General features: G+C 42.1%; 1 protein-coding gene across 1 annotated transcript; it reads left to right on the forward strand.

Moving 5' to 3' along the window:
- The first annotated feature begins 3,212 nt into the window (after positions 1 to 3,212).
- LOC136743750 (gasdermin-A3) lies at positions 3,213 to 15,470 on the forward strand. The gene is made up of 11 exons (XM_066698700.1): positions 3,213 to 3,638; positions 5,075 to 5,295; positions 7,107 to 7,299; positions 8,370 to 8,532; positions 8,918 to 9,023; positions 10,006 to 10,038; positions 10,616 to 10,648; positions 10,966 to 11,105; positions 11,604 to 11,775; positions 12,160 to 12,230; positions 13,050 to 15,470. The coding sequence occupies exons 2-11, from the start codon at positions 5,079 to 5,081 to the stop codon at positions 13,278 to 13,280; spliced, it is 1,359 nt and encodes a 452-aa protein (XP_066554797.1). The 5' UTR covers positions 3,213 to 3,638; positions 5,075 to 5,078; the 3' UTR covers positions 13,281 to 15,470.
- The last annotated feature ends 212 nt before the right edge of the window (positions 15,471 to 15,682 follow it).

Raw genomic sequence — 15,682 nt, forward strand, 5'->3', positions numbered from 1 at the left:
GTGTTTGTGTGCCTGGATGTGTGGCGCACTTCAGTGGACCTCAGCAGTCCAGTCCAGTCCATTAAGGGACACTCTAAGCTTATTTGAAAAGGCAGAGCATGTAACCCCAGCCTTGATTTTTATGAAACACAGATGACTGATTCTAAATGTTGACAGCTTCATAGCAGATAGCTGCAACAATAGACATTACCACTGGCTACTTCCCAGCAGTGCCTGCCAAGCACCAATTTCTCCTGACTGGTCTTCCCCTTAAGGCAGCGTACCCTTGGGCCAGGCCGTCTTCTGATTTGTATTTCAGGCCAGCTCTCAGTAACTGCATTGAGCTAAATAATTTCCCCCAGTTACTAATACTGGTGTCGTTGTTGTTTTCAGCTCATAAATATTTGCAGCTTTCATAACATTTTATGGATAGCTTAAACAAAAAAGTCTGAGAGGTTTCAGCATTTCTCGTCAGATTCTTTGTTCAATTAATGAAAAGCTAAGCTGAGGCAGAGGACAGGAGAGACAATGTGCCAAAAGCACGTGGTTCTGGAGTCACTGTCTTAAGGGACTAGTGGCTAGTTGTATAAAATACCTAAATTGCTGAATATCTTAAGAGTTAAGAATGGCAGCTTCCCCCTTCACGAGTAACTTAAACCTAAGGAGTACTGAACTAGAAAACGAAGATGAAACGTCACTTATTTTGAGGCAACGGGCCTCAGGTGAGACTTGCTGCTTTCCTGTGGTGTTTTCCTTCAGCAGTAGTGGTATCTGTGCTCTTGGGCTCATCTTCACATTCATAGGGGCTTTGTCCCATGTTGCTTTAAGTAGACTGCGTGAAGTGTGGAAGCCTCCCTCACAAACGACTGACTGCTCTAAAAAAAGCGCATTGTTCAGAAGTCACATCGTGGAAACTGATAGTTCAGCACCTCCTGCTCATCCGTGCTTCGTTTAATGACCTGCTTACTCAGCCAGCCGGGGAAGGGCCCCCTTACATCTTCTCATGATCCCCTCTCTTTACCTCTTCTCTCATGCATCTTAATCTTGTGTTGTTGTTTGATTTAATTCCATATACATTTTTGAACAAGTTCCTAAAATTAGGAGCATTTTTAATTCATAAAGCATTATGCCAATGGGCTATTTTTTGCAGGACAAAACATGGCTAAAAGTATGTGTTCCCATGTCACTACTTGTCCAGCTGAATTAATGCACAGGTCAGAAACTCAGCTCTTTTACATAGAGGGGCAGGGGGGTGTCAGCAGCAGGCAGCAGGGTGTGGTCAGTCCTTGGTTTTGCAAGCAGCTGATATGCTGTGATAGATCCATTATGTGCTGCCATTTGGACACGGGGATTGTAGCAACTCGGACAAAAGAGTTGCTTTGTAGCACTCATGTGCACCCAGACGGCCCAGGGACTGAATGTTAATTTCAAATTGACTGAGAGAGAGAGCGAGAGAGAGCAAGAGCTCTCCAGAACGTCAAACCCTCGCTCAAGACTAAAATAGTGACAGGATCAGGTGTAGTTCACAAACTGATTTGTGTTCCAGTGTGTTAGGAGAAGGAGGAAATAAGAAATTATGTGTTTGTCACAGCTATGAGCTGGCAGGTTGTTATGGATCTGACAATATTTCCTAAGTGTATGAAGAAATAAAATGTAGAAGGGCAAAAACCATATTCATCATTCCTTCTGGGTGTGATAAGCTCACACACACATACGGACTTCCCTAAAGGTTTGAAGTAAATGTTACTTTAAATAGGGATCCTGGGTTTAAACTGACAAAGAACTGAAACAATAATGCTTGTATTAAATCACGGTAGCGGTGTTGTAGACCACACAGTCATATGTAGCGTGGCTGGATGAGTGAGCAGGTTCACTGTACTAATTTTTACTAACATTTCTGGCAACCTTGGAGTCCCCCAGAGCCCGACTTGATAACCCCTGTCCTGTATTATTATTATTTTTTACTTTATTTACAGCCTGTGACAAAGTATTACTTTAGTGTTAAAGGGTTCAGTTCACATTGTGGCTGGACAGTGTAATGGTAAGAATAATATAAATTATCGCTAAATACATTTTATTCATTTTATCCACTGATTTAAAGGCCTTTTAGCACAAGATTGGATCGTTCGGTAAGGTAAATTTGTGTTCTAATGTTTTAGTTTGATTGGTTTTCAGTTTATTTATTTTCTGTATTTCTGCACTGCTGTATATCTTAAGCTTTCACCAGCTTTTTGTTAGTTTCCTTGGGGGGCAGCAGTAGTAGTAGTATGTGAAATATGTAGAAATCTATAGTATGAACTCTAAGACTATATTTTTACATACTTTTACACAAGGACTGTGTGTACTTTTCATTTACAACAATAATAGCACAAATATCTGAGAGAACAGTTTGGTATGATCATGATTATTTCCACAGAACTCATAAGGTCACAGAAGGTTGGTTGGGATCTCTTTCTTGTGTGCAGGAAGGAATGATGGACTGAGAGAGTTCAGATGGAAAGAAAGGTATTTTACCATTTAAAAAAAAAAATGATGTACAGCTTGGTGTATTCTTTCGAGAATCCAATAGATCCTTATGTTTCAATTGTAGAATACTTAAAGTAAGTCCAGACAGACAATGACCAGTTGTCGTTTCAGTGCCATGGGTCAGGATGAACACAGATGTTGCCCCCTCCCCTGACCTGTTACAGGTTTTTAAGTAGAATAACATCGACCCTGACTCTGTGAATTTTAAAGATAGTTATTTAGCATGAGTGAATGAATGAATGGATTAATGAATAGCATCTCTTCCATTAAGCACCTGCAGTATGCATGCCTTGTTTTGTTAGAAGTAGTTGTAGTGATATTAGTATTTATTTTAAGGAAACACATTTTCCAAAGCAGACATGGAGGTCGATGCTTTGAGCACACAATCCCGGGTGTCTTTGTATTGTACGGTTCTGACGATTTGAGCGTTTGAAGTTGTGGATGAGCGGGTGCATCCTTTCCTGTCCCTGTATCTCTAAACAGCCTTCTCAGACTTTGGCTCTTGGTAGATCACTCTGGTTAGAACTGTCTTTCGGATAGAGAACTTTATAATGCATAAAAGTGTGAAAATATTATTTTTATTACTCCTTTGTACAGTATTCTAAGAAATTATAATAAAGTTCAGTATTCATGTAAGAAAAATAAATGCATTGTTGTTTTTTTGGCTTTTGATATACTAAATGTATGGAGTAATACTGTGATCTTGAGATCTGATCTCTGCTATGCTGTTGTCCTTGCGATGTGTTGCCACCTGGTGTCAGTAAGTACACAGAAAGGGGGAATAAACGTGGCTGCTGCACCATGCCAGTCCAAGGGGCAGGAAAGCAAGCCTCTCCTTCTTTCTCGCCAGCTATGCCAAGATCGATCACTTGCAATCATGATATATAAGCTGACTATCGTGGGGTAAAAAATGTGTTGTACCCTGACAGACTTTTTTGTGTGTGGGAAGAATAAAGTAGGATACCTCTAACGGAAACCACTTATTATAGTAGCAAAGGAAGCCAGGGGGCAGCTGTTGTCTGTTGTTTGTTTGTTTATTTGTTTTTAAAAACCATGTATTGTAAGGTCTGTACACGGTAATATTTACTTACAACTGTAGATGCCCGCCAAGGGACTGAGAAGTATAAAACACGGTAAGTCTATTCTTCTTTCTCTTATGAAATGGATGTGAATATCTGGGTAGTCTTGCGCGTTTGTGAAGCATGTGTTTTTGACTTGTCCGACTGATGGCAAATAATATTTAGCCTCGTTTTTACGTCCCTGCCTATAAAAGACAACTGTAAAATACGTAGTGTAATGATTAAACCGGAACAGCTGCACCAAGTGTAATTAAAATAAATCAATAAATACACGTAAAGGAGGAAAACGAAACGTCGCTGACGGCTAGCTCTGGTGTCCGTTGACCCCAAAATACAACCAGACTACACAAGGTGCTTGAGTCCCTCTCTGTCGAAATGTAAACCTAAAACAAAGATGTGCAAATGCCATCTTTATTTAAAAAGAGGGCTTTCATTCAGTCCTTGACGCTTTTTTTCAGGTTTTAAGACCGTGACAGGAAGAAAGAGAAACTTTGTATCGAAGGAGGTAATAGTTTCACTTTCTCAACGCGATGAAAATGTCCCCCCCTACTCGTCGCGTTAATCGGTTTAAGATCTTTTAACTTGGACTTTAATTTTCAGCAGTATTGGTCTTAGTATTAAAAACAAATGAGCGACTAGAAAGTGAGTTAGTTGGGCAGAACTGGGACACAAACGTCCCTTGCACAGTCCAATATAATTTGAACTAATTTTCTTATTAAAGCCACTTATTCTTATTACTGACAACCTTCTTGCATGCCGAACAATGCATTGTAATAGATTAAGCAAGGTCGCTACACTCGGGGCCCAGTTATTCAGCAAATCTTAATCTTAATCTTAATAGATTTTACAGCCGGAGATACATTGCTTTCTAATTAAGTTAGATTGCTGCACGGTTATAATCCCCATTCCAGATCTGCATTGAAACACACACTTGACCAATAGCAACAGTTTTAGCCATAAAATAATAATGAAGCAGGGTTCCCACGTGTCCTTGAAATCCTTGAAAGCTTTTGAAAATAGACATAAATAGACATGGGTCATTGAAAGTGCTTGATTTTACATATTTTGTGCAAGAATAGAAATTGAAGTTCGTTAGATTTTTTTTTTTTTTTACTTGCACATTCAAGTCTCTCTCTCTTTTGAAATGTTGTCTGTGAGCTTCTGTAAAGCCTGCTAATTCGCATTATAAAAAATCTCAGTGTTGTAACAGTCCTTGAATTTGAGGGAATTGGGCCTGGAAAGTCCTTGAATTTGATGTTTAAGAAGGTGTGGGAACCCTGATGAAGCAATAATAAAATAATGAAGAAATCAATTGCTTTACCTTCTTTCATAATAACAGTCTTGTGCAAGAAACCATTGTGAAAATTTGAGAAGACTGACTGATTAGAAGTGTATACGAAGGTTGCTCCTATAGAGTTTGTTATTTCTTGGTCTCTATACCTGGAGGGGTGTTGGTCTAGAGCTGTTGCAGTTCTTGTTCTTCTCTGCAGGACCATGTTTAAGAGGCTGACCACGAGCATTGTGAAAGAGCTGGACACTCAGGGGGAACTACAGCCAGCCTGGAGTATCTACGAGAACCACAACCTCGACCTGCTGTATCTCTTGAAAAAGACTGTGTGCCCCAAGTGGGTCATCTTTAAAAAGAGCAAGTTTCAACCCACTGGGGTGAAGCTGGAATCTCTGCTGTGCCATGGGGACACTGTGGATATAGGTGAGCAAGGTGGAGTGAGAACATAGGGTGAATTAGGAATGGGAACAATGGAAAAACTCAAAAGATAATTGTCTTCAAGCATAGTATATAAAATATTGTTATGTATTTATTTGTAGTCTATATCTTAGGCACTTACACGATATATCTATATCTTCTCTGTGTGTGTGTGTGTGTATACAGACTGGTGACAAATTAAAGGTTAAAACCTGAATAAAAGAGTGGAGGAACATAACAAATCCAGATGCCTCCAAACAGGCGTACTGCATGATACAATTAAGGAATTAATATCATATCATGCTCTGTGCCAGGTATAAAAATGCTGAGCAGACCCAGTTGACCTCGATTGTGGATCAAGACGGCAAAAGGAAAGGATCTAAGTGACTTTGAATGAGGCGTCATTGTTGGGGCACGAATGGCAGGAGCTTCAGTCACAAAGACGCTCAACTGTCTAGTGTTCTTGACAAGTGGGCGAGTGCATGTTTGGCCTGACGGCTTGACCCCTACAGTGTTATGCTGTGGGGGGCATTTTCCTGGCATGGTTTGGGTCCACTTGTCCCCTTAGAGGGAAAGGTCACTGCAAATCATTACAAAGTTCTTCTGAGTGATAACCTTTATTCTGCGGTGAAACATTTCTATCCTGATGGGAGTGATCTCTTCTAGGATGACAATGCCCCCATCCACATGGCACGAGGGGTCTCTGAATGGTTTGATGAGTATGAAAATGATGTGAATCATATGCTATGGCCTTCGCAGTCACCAGATCTCACAAGAGATTTTGGCCCAACGTGTTAGACAGCGCTCTCCACCACCATCATCAAAACACCACATGAGGGAATATCTTTTGGAAGAATGGTGTTCATCCCTCCAGTAGAGTCCAGAGACTCGTAGAATCTGTGCCAAGAGCATTGAAGCTGTTCCGGCGGCTTGTGGTGCCCAACACCTTACTGAGACACTTTTTATTTTGTTTTTTCCTTTAATTTGTCACAAGTCTGTATATATAACATATATAAATGCAACATGACTGAGGGATGGTTTCCCACTCTGCTGGGAGAAAGCTATTCCATGCGTCACAGGGAAGTCATCTTATGTTGCAGTCAAATTCTATTAATAATGGCGTGACAGTCTTAAATGCCAACTCAACCCAAGAAGCTTTTGTAGATTAAACGCACAAACCTTCCATGGCTTTTTTTATATTTGGTTGGAGGGATACACCCAAGTCTACAGATTCCAAAGCTGTTAACCTCATTTCAGTTTTATTTACTCTTACACTGAGCAAAATGATAAGCCACAGAACTAATTTGAAAAGGCAGAGTTTAAATACACCGGTTTTAATTTCCACATTACCTTTTTATAAATCAAGAAATAAATGAATAAAATATTGCAGTTAATGACTTAAGTTACTATAGTATTTAGCATTCAGGTTTCAGGGTCTGGAGGACATTGGTGGGATGAATGTACTCATCTGCTGTGTGGTACGGTGTGCTCAGGCTCTTTCAGAGTACCTGATGTACCAGGGGAAATCCAATCACAGGACATTCGATTTCTTGGGAACCTGGTTTGAATAAGATGCATATTTTAACAGTAGAGTCATCATGTGGGATCAGAAAACCTTAATCTTGCGGTCGCTACTTCTGTCAGAGTTTAACAGCATGGTCTAGTCCTGAATACTCTTTCTCTCACTGTCCTGTAGTATGGCAGACATTTTTCTAGGAATGTCCACAAGGCAACATCTTGGTCACGAGTGTCCTTCCTGCTGGCTGTCCCCAGCGCAGGTGTCCATGTCCCTCACTCTCTCTCTTCCTGGCCTGCAGGGAAGAGGCAGGACAGTGTTGCCAGGATGTCGGTGAAGCACCACGGCAGCACAGACCTGAACTCTGCTGTTGCAGGTGGCGGGGTGGAGGCAGAGGCCCAGCTGAACATGGGCCACACCCACACAGTGGGCAACACTGACATGGAGAGGGTGGGCCTGAATATCAACCAACTCAGGAACAAGCTTGAGGAATGGTGAGGAGAAGATGTAAATGGGGTCTGGAGCAACTGTGAGGGAGGAATGATATGTTCTTATATTTCAGGTTGCTGTTTAGATGTTATTACCTTCACAGAAGAAAATGTATTCCTAAAATAGATCTGGCATGGTACATGACGCATCTCAGTGTTGATTCTGATTCATAACAGGCAGGCTGGGAGGAGCTGCCACATTAAGAGCCAATGATGGAGGGGAGACCAAGCATGGGTCACTTCAGTGGCTCTGTTACTTCCTCCTCCTTCTACCTCTCCTTTTTTTTGTTCTATTTTCTGCTCCTTAGAAATAAAAGTCCCTATTGCAATCAGGCACTGTTCCGGATAACCTGCGTCTTTGGGGGTCCTATATGTACAGACTTATCTGGCATTGGTACGATGCTGACTAATGCTTGTAGGGGAGGGGCAGTACGAGGCTGACAAAATCACTCCTCATGTGAGCTGCGTTGTTACGTAATACCCTTTTTCAGAGAACAGTGTACTCGGGCACAGGAAATAACAGGGCCAGAAGTGAGGTGGGAAAGTCTTGGGCAATCTTAGATAAACAAGATTAAACTACAATAATAATGTGTACCTATGGCAGATGTAATTTTGATTTGCCATAGTGGTAATGTGGAAAATGCATGAAAGAGTATATATGATAGAGGAGGGGAAACAGAAGCATTATGAATTTTCTGTACATGCTGTTTATTTGATTGGAAACATGAGCTCAATAGTTATTTATCTCTCTTCCATTCTTAGTTCCATAGTTTCAGTTAACCTAATAATACATCTGTTTGCATGCCATGGAATTTTGTACTTTAACTTATTTCATTTCCTAATTACTATTTGGTGGTGGTGCCTTCTAGCCACCGAGGTGGTTTCCTCATTCCTCACTGCACCAGTTGATTTCTTGCTTGGCAGAGCACACACCGAGGTGGTGGTGGAATGAGAAAGAAGGTTAAGATGCCAGACTCTGACACAACCGGTTTGGTATCAACTTGAAATGAAAATGTAGTTATTTCTGTAGGTGTAGGGTTGTAGTGTCTCTCTCAAACTCCTCTACTCTGTTGCAGCAAATTTAACGTCAACCACTGGCTGCTGAGGAGCCTGCAGAACTCCAAAGTGACTGGGCTGTATGTGATCTACGAGGTCCTAAGAGCCAAGAACACTATAAACCTGGAGCAAAGAAGTACTGTAGATGCTGGCCTCAGTTTATCAGCCGTCAAAATGCAAAAAGTACATGTAGCTCCCATAAGCTTATGCCCAACCTCCCAGCTCCCTCAGTACTGCACCACTATCTCCCTACAAGCTTAACCAGACTCTTCTCTAATAAGCTTTTATTTGGCTGTTGTCTCTCTGCTTTAACCACTAACCCAGCCTTCACTCAGCATGGTCTCAGATTTACAGGGCCTGATATTCCACAGGTGGTAAATGAGTGAGATGAGCTGTAAGAATTTAGTTACATTATGCAGGTTTTTAAATTCAGGTGCTTTTTTTGCAACCATACTGATATGAGAAGTTAGGATGCATCTCTGCAGTAAACTCTTTAGCAAATCCTTTAAACAAAAAAATGACTTGATTTCCCAAAGTCAGTAACCTTGTTTTCTGTGGCATGTTTTAGTTCAGAGCTAAAGCCAAAGGACAGAGCGAACAAAAGATGGATGTGGAGGCAGGTGCCATCCTAGCTTTCAAAGCGTTACGGATATTTAATGTTTGTAAACAGCCATGTGAGTATCTGCGTTTGCACTTCCTGTACTGCTTTCATCTGTTGGTTCTAGTGCCTCGATTATACATGCTTAACTGCATTGCGTTCTGTCAATCCCTGCCGAAGATAGAGCCCGGTTCATTTTTTATGCTGAAGCACAGAATAGAATAGAATACACTACAATACCTTTATTGTCATTGCACAACTGTACAACGAAATTTAGTGCTTCTCCTCAGTGGTACACACATACATAAAAAGATACACACCACAAATATATATATTTTTTTAAATATAAAAAAACATAAAAATATAAATAGTCAAACAATAAAAAGCAGTAATATTATTGCACAACCCTGTAATTTATAATGTTTAATCTCCTTATTACTTAGAGTTCAATTCTTTGATGGCGCTCGGAAAAAAACTGTTCAGGAATCTGGAGGTGTGTGTCTTAAGAGACCGATAGTGCCTTCCAGATGGCAACAGAGTAAAGAGGTGGTTGCCGGGGTGAAAAGAGTCCTTTATTATGTTTCTGGCCTGAAGAATGCTGCCTTTGCGATTCCATTTTGTTTTAGATTAGTTTCCCATCCTGATTCTGAGCTTTTTTACACAATCTTTGCAAGCAGACTCAGCAGCGGGGTGATTTCGACCCTGTACCCACAGATCACCGACCACTCTGGGTTTTGTTTAGCATCTCCAATCGGATAACCGGTTGATAGCCAAGCAGTGAAAGGGAGAGCGTACCTTACCAGACCATCGACTGTCACAGAGTGAGACATGGGACTTGAGTATAGTATTGCATGCGGTGTAGGTTGACACGGGTTATCGGAACATGTTATCAGAATAAATGTATGGATGAGCAGGTTTAGTGCTCAGAATGACAGTGATGCAGGAGAGCTAAATTGATGCTGCCCGAGACTGGCAGGAAAAGGGGATATCCCCGATGCTCTGTGGCAGCTCTTTGATAGGCCAGCACTGTGACTGTGCACATGTCTCTTGTGTTGCAGGCTTTCTCAAGGACCAAGGATTAGATTTTGACGGTAAGGTGCTTTCCTCGCCGCAGTCCCTCGCACAGGGCTGGGGGTCAGTCCTGGTTGTTCCATTCCCATTCCGTTTGCATTTCCTTTTTCTATTCCGTTCCAATTCCAGTAGGGCTTATGCTCTCAATGGCAAAGAACAAAACTTAGAATTTGGAATGGGGCTAAAAAAAGGGGAATTGGGATTGACCCTAACCCTGCAGGCGACCACTCACACCCACAGTGTTCCTGTAGCCTATACAGCAGGAATCTCTGGTAATGTAGACACACTCGGAGGAATGTTTCTTCAAGAGCTGTGGGAGACTATTTTTACAATCTAAACCATGTGGGCTACTCCCTCACTTTGTTTTGTATATAATCTCTGCAGTTCACTTAGTTAGAAATGACTGAAGCGAAGCAGCTCTATTGTCTTTCTGTTCAAAATGTATTTTTTCCTGATTTCCTCTTGGCAAGTATCCCGAGCAGTAGATTAATGGCTGCCTGTCTTCTCTTACCTGATTTGCAAATGGTTCAGATACATTCCAGGCATTGTTATACCTGATGATTTGTAATGCTATGGTTTGTCCCCCCCCATATCTAGGAGCGATGGAGGATTTGGCATCTGACACACTTGGTAAGTGTTAAGGACTTGATCTGATCTGGTCTTTTTTGAGGCAGTTTGTGAAAAGCTGTTCCTTTTTTTCACTCAGTCAAAACAAAAGATATTTGTTTAGTTTCTGGGAAAAACCCATCACTGGATATATTGACCAAATACCAATTTCTGGGTTTTTATTAGATTAAAGTTTTGTATTGGTAGGTGGGGGGGCAGATTGTTTTAATTATTATTATATATTTTATTTCTTCTTTTTTAATCATTCATTTTCTCTGCCATACAAAAAGCATCCATTCTGTTAGCATGCTGAAATGAGTGCTCATCTGCTTGGCCTTCAGATTTCCCCGCATTGAAGCGGCAGGTCCAGAAAGAGTTTGCAGAGTTCGAGAACCTGGATAAGTGCGCAAGAAAGGACATCTGGGGTGTGCTGTCTAAAATAATAATGTGTGACCAGGCCCTGACCGCTCTGGATTACATTGTGAGTGGACTGATTGGAAACATAGCGTGCGAAATGGAGCCTTTATGATTCCCTGAATTTGTTCAGTGTGGATTTGGGCCCCTCTATTGTGTCAGTAGTCCAATCCTGACCCTGTGCGTTTATATGTATGGGTACAGTACTATAATAAGGTCATGTTGGTGGTTATATGGTTCCCATATATAGCAACAACACACACAGCCAGGATTCTGATCAATATGTTTTGTCCAGACCTCAAAGACTGAACGTGTTCTCTAGCAGCAAAGCTGAAGAGAGCATGATGCTTTATTTCTTGTGCTCTTCCCCCAATATAATCTGCATAGTGGATTAAAATAAAAACGGGAACTGTGTGATCTGGATTGTGGTAACTTGTCTGCAGTGGTTTCCTACTGTACCATGTCTTTTTCTCTGTGTGCGTGCGTGCGTGCATGCGCGTCTATGTGTGTGTGTGCGCGCCTGGCACTGTAGCACAGTTCTGTAATAACCTGTCTGTGTCTCTAGCTCGAGGAGGGTGGTGTGGATCCAGACAGCCCTTCTTATCTGGACTCTCTGTCTGAGGGGAACAGAGGCTCGGTCCAGGAGCTGCTGAGGCTTGTGGGACTTGACCCATCTGATGCTCCTGACCCCAACGAGCTCATGGCCCCTTTTAATCTCCTGGTCAATGCGTTCATTGGTGAGGTTCTGGCTTCTGTCTGGGGGTCTTACAGTCCAGTGGGCATTTCTAAGGGGCTTCCTGTTCAAATTGCAGTGAAGAAAAGCACTGCACAGAAGCAAGTTGAAGAAAATGTATACATTTGCTTACAGATTTTGTGTTGTAACGACCAGTTAAATGCCTTTCAATTAAATAAGCTTTTAAAGATGATTTTGAAAGGACACTGGACTCAACCGCTTTCAGCAGTCTCCAGACTTGTTTTAAGATTCAGGCTTCAGTACACAAGAGAGCTAGAAAGGGTGGTGTATTCAGCAGTTTGCATAAATATGATGCCACTGTTCCCTGACAACATTTCCTGTCTCTCAGTATGGTAGTGTGGCTCACTGGGCTGTTGTTTTGTTGCAGAGCTGGAGGGCACAGCCACGAATTTGATCTGCAGCCTGAACACAGATGATTGCCATAAACAGCTGAAGCTGGTAAGATCCAGGATCCAGGACACGGGGGGGCTGGGGGGAAGGCAGGAAGGGTAATGTACAGTGCCTTGTTAGCACAATGTTAAAGCAAGGAGTGAGGAAGCTATTATGTTTAGAAGACAGTCTACTTAAAACACTTCAATATACAGACGGGTGACAAATTAAAGGAAAAACCTGATAAGTGAGTGGAGGAACATAATGAATGCAGATGCCTCCAAACACATGTACTGCATGATGCAATTAAGCAATTAACATCCTATCATGCTCTGTGGCAGGTATAAAAATGCTAAGCAGGCCCAGTTGACCTCGATTTTGGAACAAGATGGCAGTGCATAAACCCCTCATTACAAAGACAAATTCTCCTGGCATGGTTTGGGTCCACTTTATCCACAGGGCACGAGGGCTCACTGAATGGTTTGATGAGTTTGAAAATGATGTGAATCATATGCTATGGCCTTCGCAGTCACCAGATCTCAACCCAATTGAACACCTATGTGAGATTTTGGACTGACGTGTCAGCGCTCTCCACCACCATCATCAAAGCACCAAAAGAGGGAATATCTTTTGGAAGAATGGTGTTCATCCCTCCAGTAGAGTTCAGAGACTCATAGAATCTGTGTCAAGAGCATTGAAGCTGTTCCGGCGGCTCGTGGTGCCCAACACCTTACTGAGACACTTTATGTTGTTTTTTCCTTTAATTTGTCACCCATCTGTATGTGGAGGCATATCAAAATATTTTTTGTGAATACATTTTAGAAGCACAAATGTAATTGTGTGTTTGTGTGCGTGCGCGTGCTTGTGTGTGTGTCCATTCACGTGCAGGTGGAGTGGTTGCTGCAGCAGGTGTACAGTGGCAGTGCGGTGCCCCCTGACTGGACAGTGCAGTTTCCAGAGGACAGTGTTCGCCTGGCAGGGGAGCTGCTGGAGGCCTGCGGACTGCAGCTGAGCGAACAGAGGCTGGACCCCAGCCTGGGGACACCAGGCAGCCCCGACCTCTCCCTGCTCTCCTTTTACATTGCCCTGCAAGGCCTGGACAGGCTACTGGAGCAATGAGGCGGCTGCACAGACACACTGACACCTGAGGACACCTGGACACAACCAAATGTATTGTGAGGCCTGGACAAAATCAAAGCTGCTTGCAATTGATAATGTTGTACCCAATCGCTGTTTAATGAATGATCAGAAGCCACTTTCTACCATATTAAAACACAACTGGGTACAAATTTGTAATTTGCATCTTATGGATAGGTTAAAGTTTTTAATTGGCCTGTCTTGTGTTGTAATCATTATAACTCCTTTATCTAACCTCTGCAGATGTATATATCGATTCAACAGCTAAGTCACTGTTTAAGATCTGACAATTACATCTAAAAGAAAACAAAGTGGAGAAGACTAACAGTTGAACAGTAACTGCCCACACACTCTCCATTCAGAGACACTATCATTCATCACTGTTTAGGCCATGTCATCACATTGGAGCTTTGATGTATATTCAAGCTACACCGCCTACCTGCAATTAGGGATGCCGAGGATAGGCCTGGACAGAAGCAAGGCGTCTGTAGAAAAGCCAGAAGTTCCAGTTGCAATTCCACAGGCCTCTCACTTGAGGGCAGCACCCAGTGGTTGAATACTGGGCAGAATCTCCTCCAGCGTACAAGAAACTCAGACCCATCTCAGAGACGCAAGGTAAATTTTTTATAATTCTGCGGCATACATCAGAGGATTCTGCAGCAGATGCTATATGACGAGCGTGACAAAATGCTTAATAGTAGTCATTGCGATATTTGCACCTTGACCAGCCAGATTTGCTATGCCTTGCTCTCAGCGTTTAGTGCGGTGCAGCAATGCCACAAATTGTCCTCCAGAGAATTGCAACTCAACAGCATGGCTGCTTCTGCAACTCCACGGCACCGAGCGTTACTGCCCTTCTCAGCAAGCTGGAGTTGTGCTGTAGAGGACTAATTTAGAGTGGAGGAGCTCCCTGAAGGAATATAAGAGGAAGGAAGCACTGCAAATAAAGATGAAGGGCACAAAATGTACATAGTGTTTTTATTATGCTTTCATTCTTATCAGAAGTCCTTACCTGGGCTGATTTACAATATCTTTTCACATGTATTGCAATTATTCAGTACAATATAGACCTATTTAAGAGCACAATTAAAACAGTACAACATGTACTAAAAGATGCAATAGTTACAACATTGTGTGCAGTGTAAACCACCTATGTACCCAGAAATATAATCTCAATGCTTGGTTTCTGGGATTAATACTAATATTCAAACATTAACTTTGCGACTTCGTTTACACTACTGTCTGACAATACAGGCGAGGCAGGTCCTCATTTTATTTGTGATTCAGTACCAGTGCTCCGGGACAAAGTTTTAATTTGGTCTAGGCTTCAGTTTTTCTTCAGAAGCTAGCATCCTCAGAAGAAGAAAGAAGTGGTTGCGATAACCACCGGTGCTAAACAAGATGAGATGCACAGCTCACTCGTGCATACCATCCCTCCTCAGATAGTGTAGTCATTCTCACTGTTTGAATATAAAAGAGTTTCAACGCTTCAAAGATGCACGATTAATCGCAACGTGACTTACTTCATTAATCTCCCCGCAGCCCATAAGTGCTGAGGGTAATACACCTGAGTCCCAGTGAGGGCCCAAACTTGAAATATTTCAAACCTTCTCCATTGTGTTCTGTACACAGACCTTTGAGAGCAGTTTTTGGTCACCTCAAAATAAGGTGGTGTGATTTCTCATGAAGATAATATATGAATACCACCGGATTAACACATTAATATGTCATGCTACTTCATCTGAGTTCTGATGTTAGTTGCAGACTTCAAGTGCTCAACATCAGAATTCAGATGATGTGTTTGAGGTATTGATGTCTTAATCCTGTGGTGTACATATATTAATTAATGACGAATGACGCCACCTTATTTTAAAGTGTGACCAGTTTCTCTGATACAGCTTGTGTGTGTCCTTATTTGTACCTTTTAGTTTACCCCCCTCCACCCCACTTTGTGTATAGTTTCTCAGCCAGCAGGTGGCAGCAAAAACCCATTGAGGATACTGATGTGAACTGGCAGGCAGGGACTATAAATAGCCACCGCTGGTGGGTTGAGAATAATGTATTGGCCTGCTGTCATCTTTCTCTGAAGTGCTCGTGTTTTCCTGGCGTTTCATCTTCAACTCGTCTTCAGTGTGCTTTTTATTCCCTGATCAATAAATGCTGTTTGCCAGACTTATCTGACCAGGGTGTTTGTTTGCTGACATGTGTGATCTTTAAAAAAACAGGCTTATTATTGGATGTCTCTCTATAATTCTCTCCGTTTTGTCCTTCTCCTTTCTTCCTCTTCCAATCCTGTTTCGTCTCTGGGCACTCTCCTTTTATGTCCATCTGTCCCCTTGACATAGAAGAAGGTACTTTGTTCTCCCCCACTTTTTTATTTTCTG

Source organism: Amia ocellicauda, chromosome 3 (genome assembly GCF_036373705.1).
Source record: "Amia ocellicauda isolate fAmiCal2 chromosome 3, fAmiCal2.hap1, whole genome shotgun sequence".
NCBI lineage: Eukaryota > Metazoa > Chordata > Actinopteri > Amiiformes > Amiidae > Amia > Amia ocellicauda.

Bases quoted from the DNA above. Each gene is read 5' to 3' on its own strand.
- LOC136743750 (XM_066698700.1), top strand. From the start codon at position 5,079: ATGTTTAAGAGGCTGACCACGAGCATTGTGAAAGAGCTGGACACTCAG. The intron at 7,300-8,369 runs GTGAGGAGAAGA...ACTCTGTTGCAG, and splicing joins AGGAACAAGCTTGAGGAATG to CAAATTTAACGTCAACCACT. The intron at 8,533-8,917 runs GTACATGTAGCT...GGCATGTTTTAG, and splicing joins CAGCCGTCAAAATGCAAAAA to TTCAGAGCTAAAGCCAAAGG.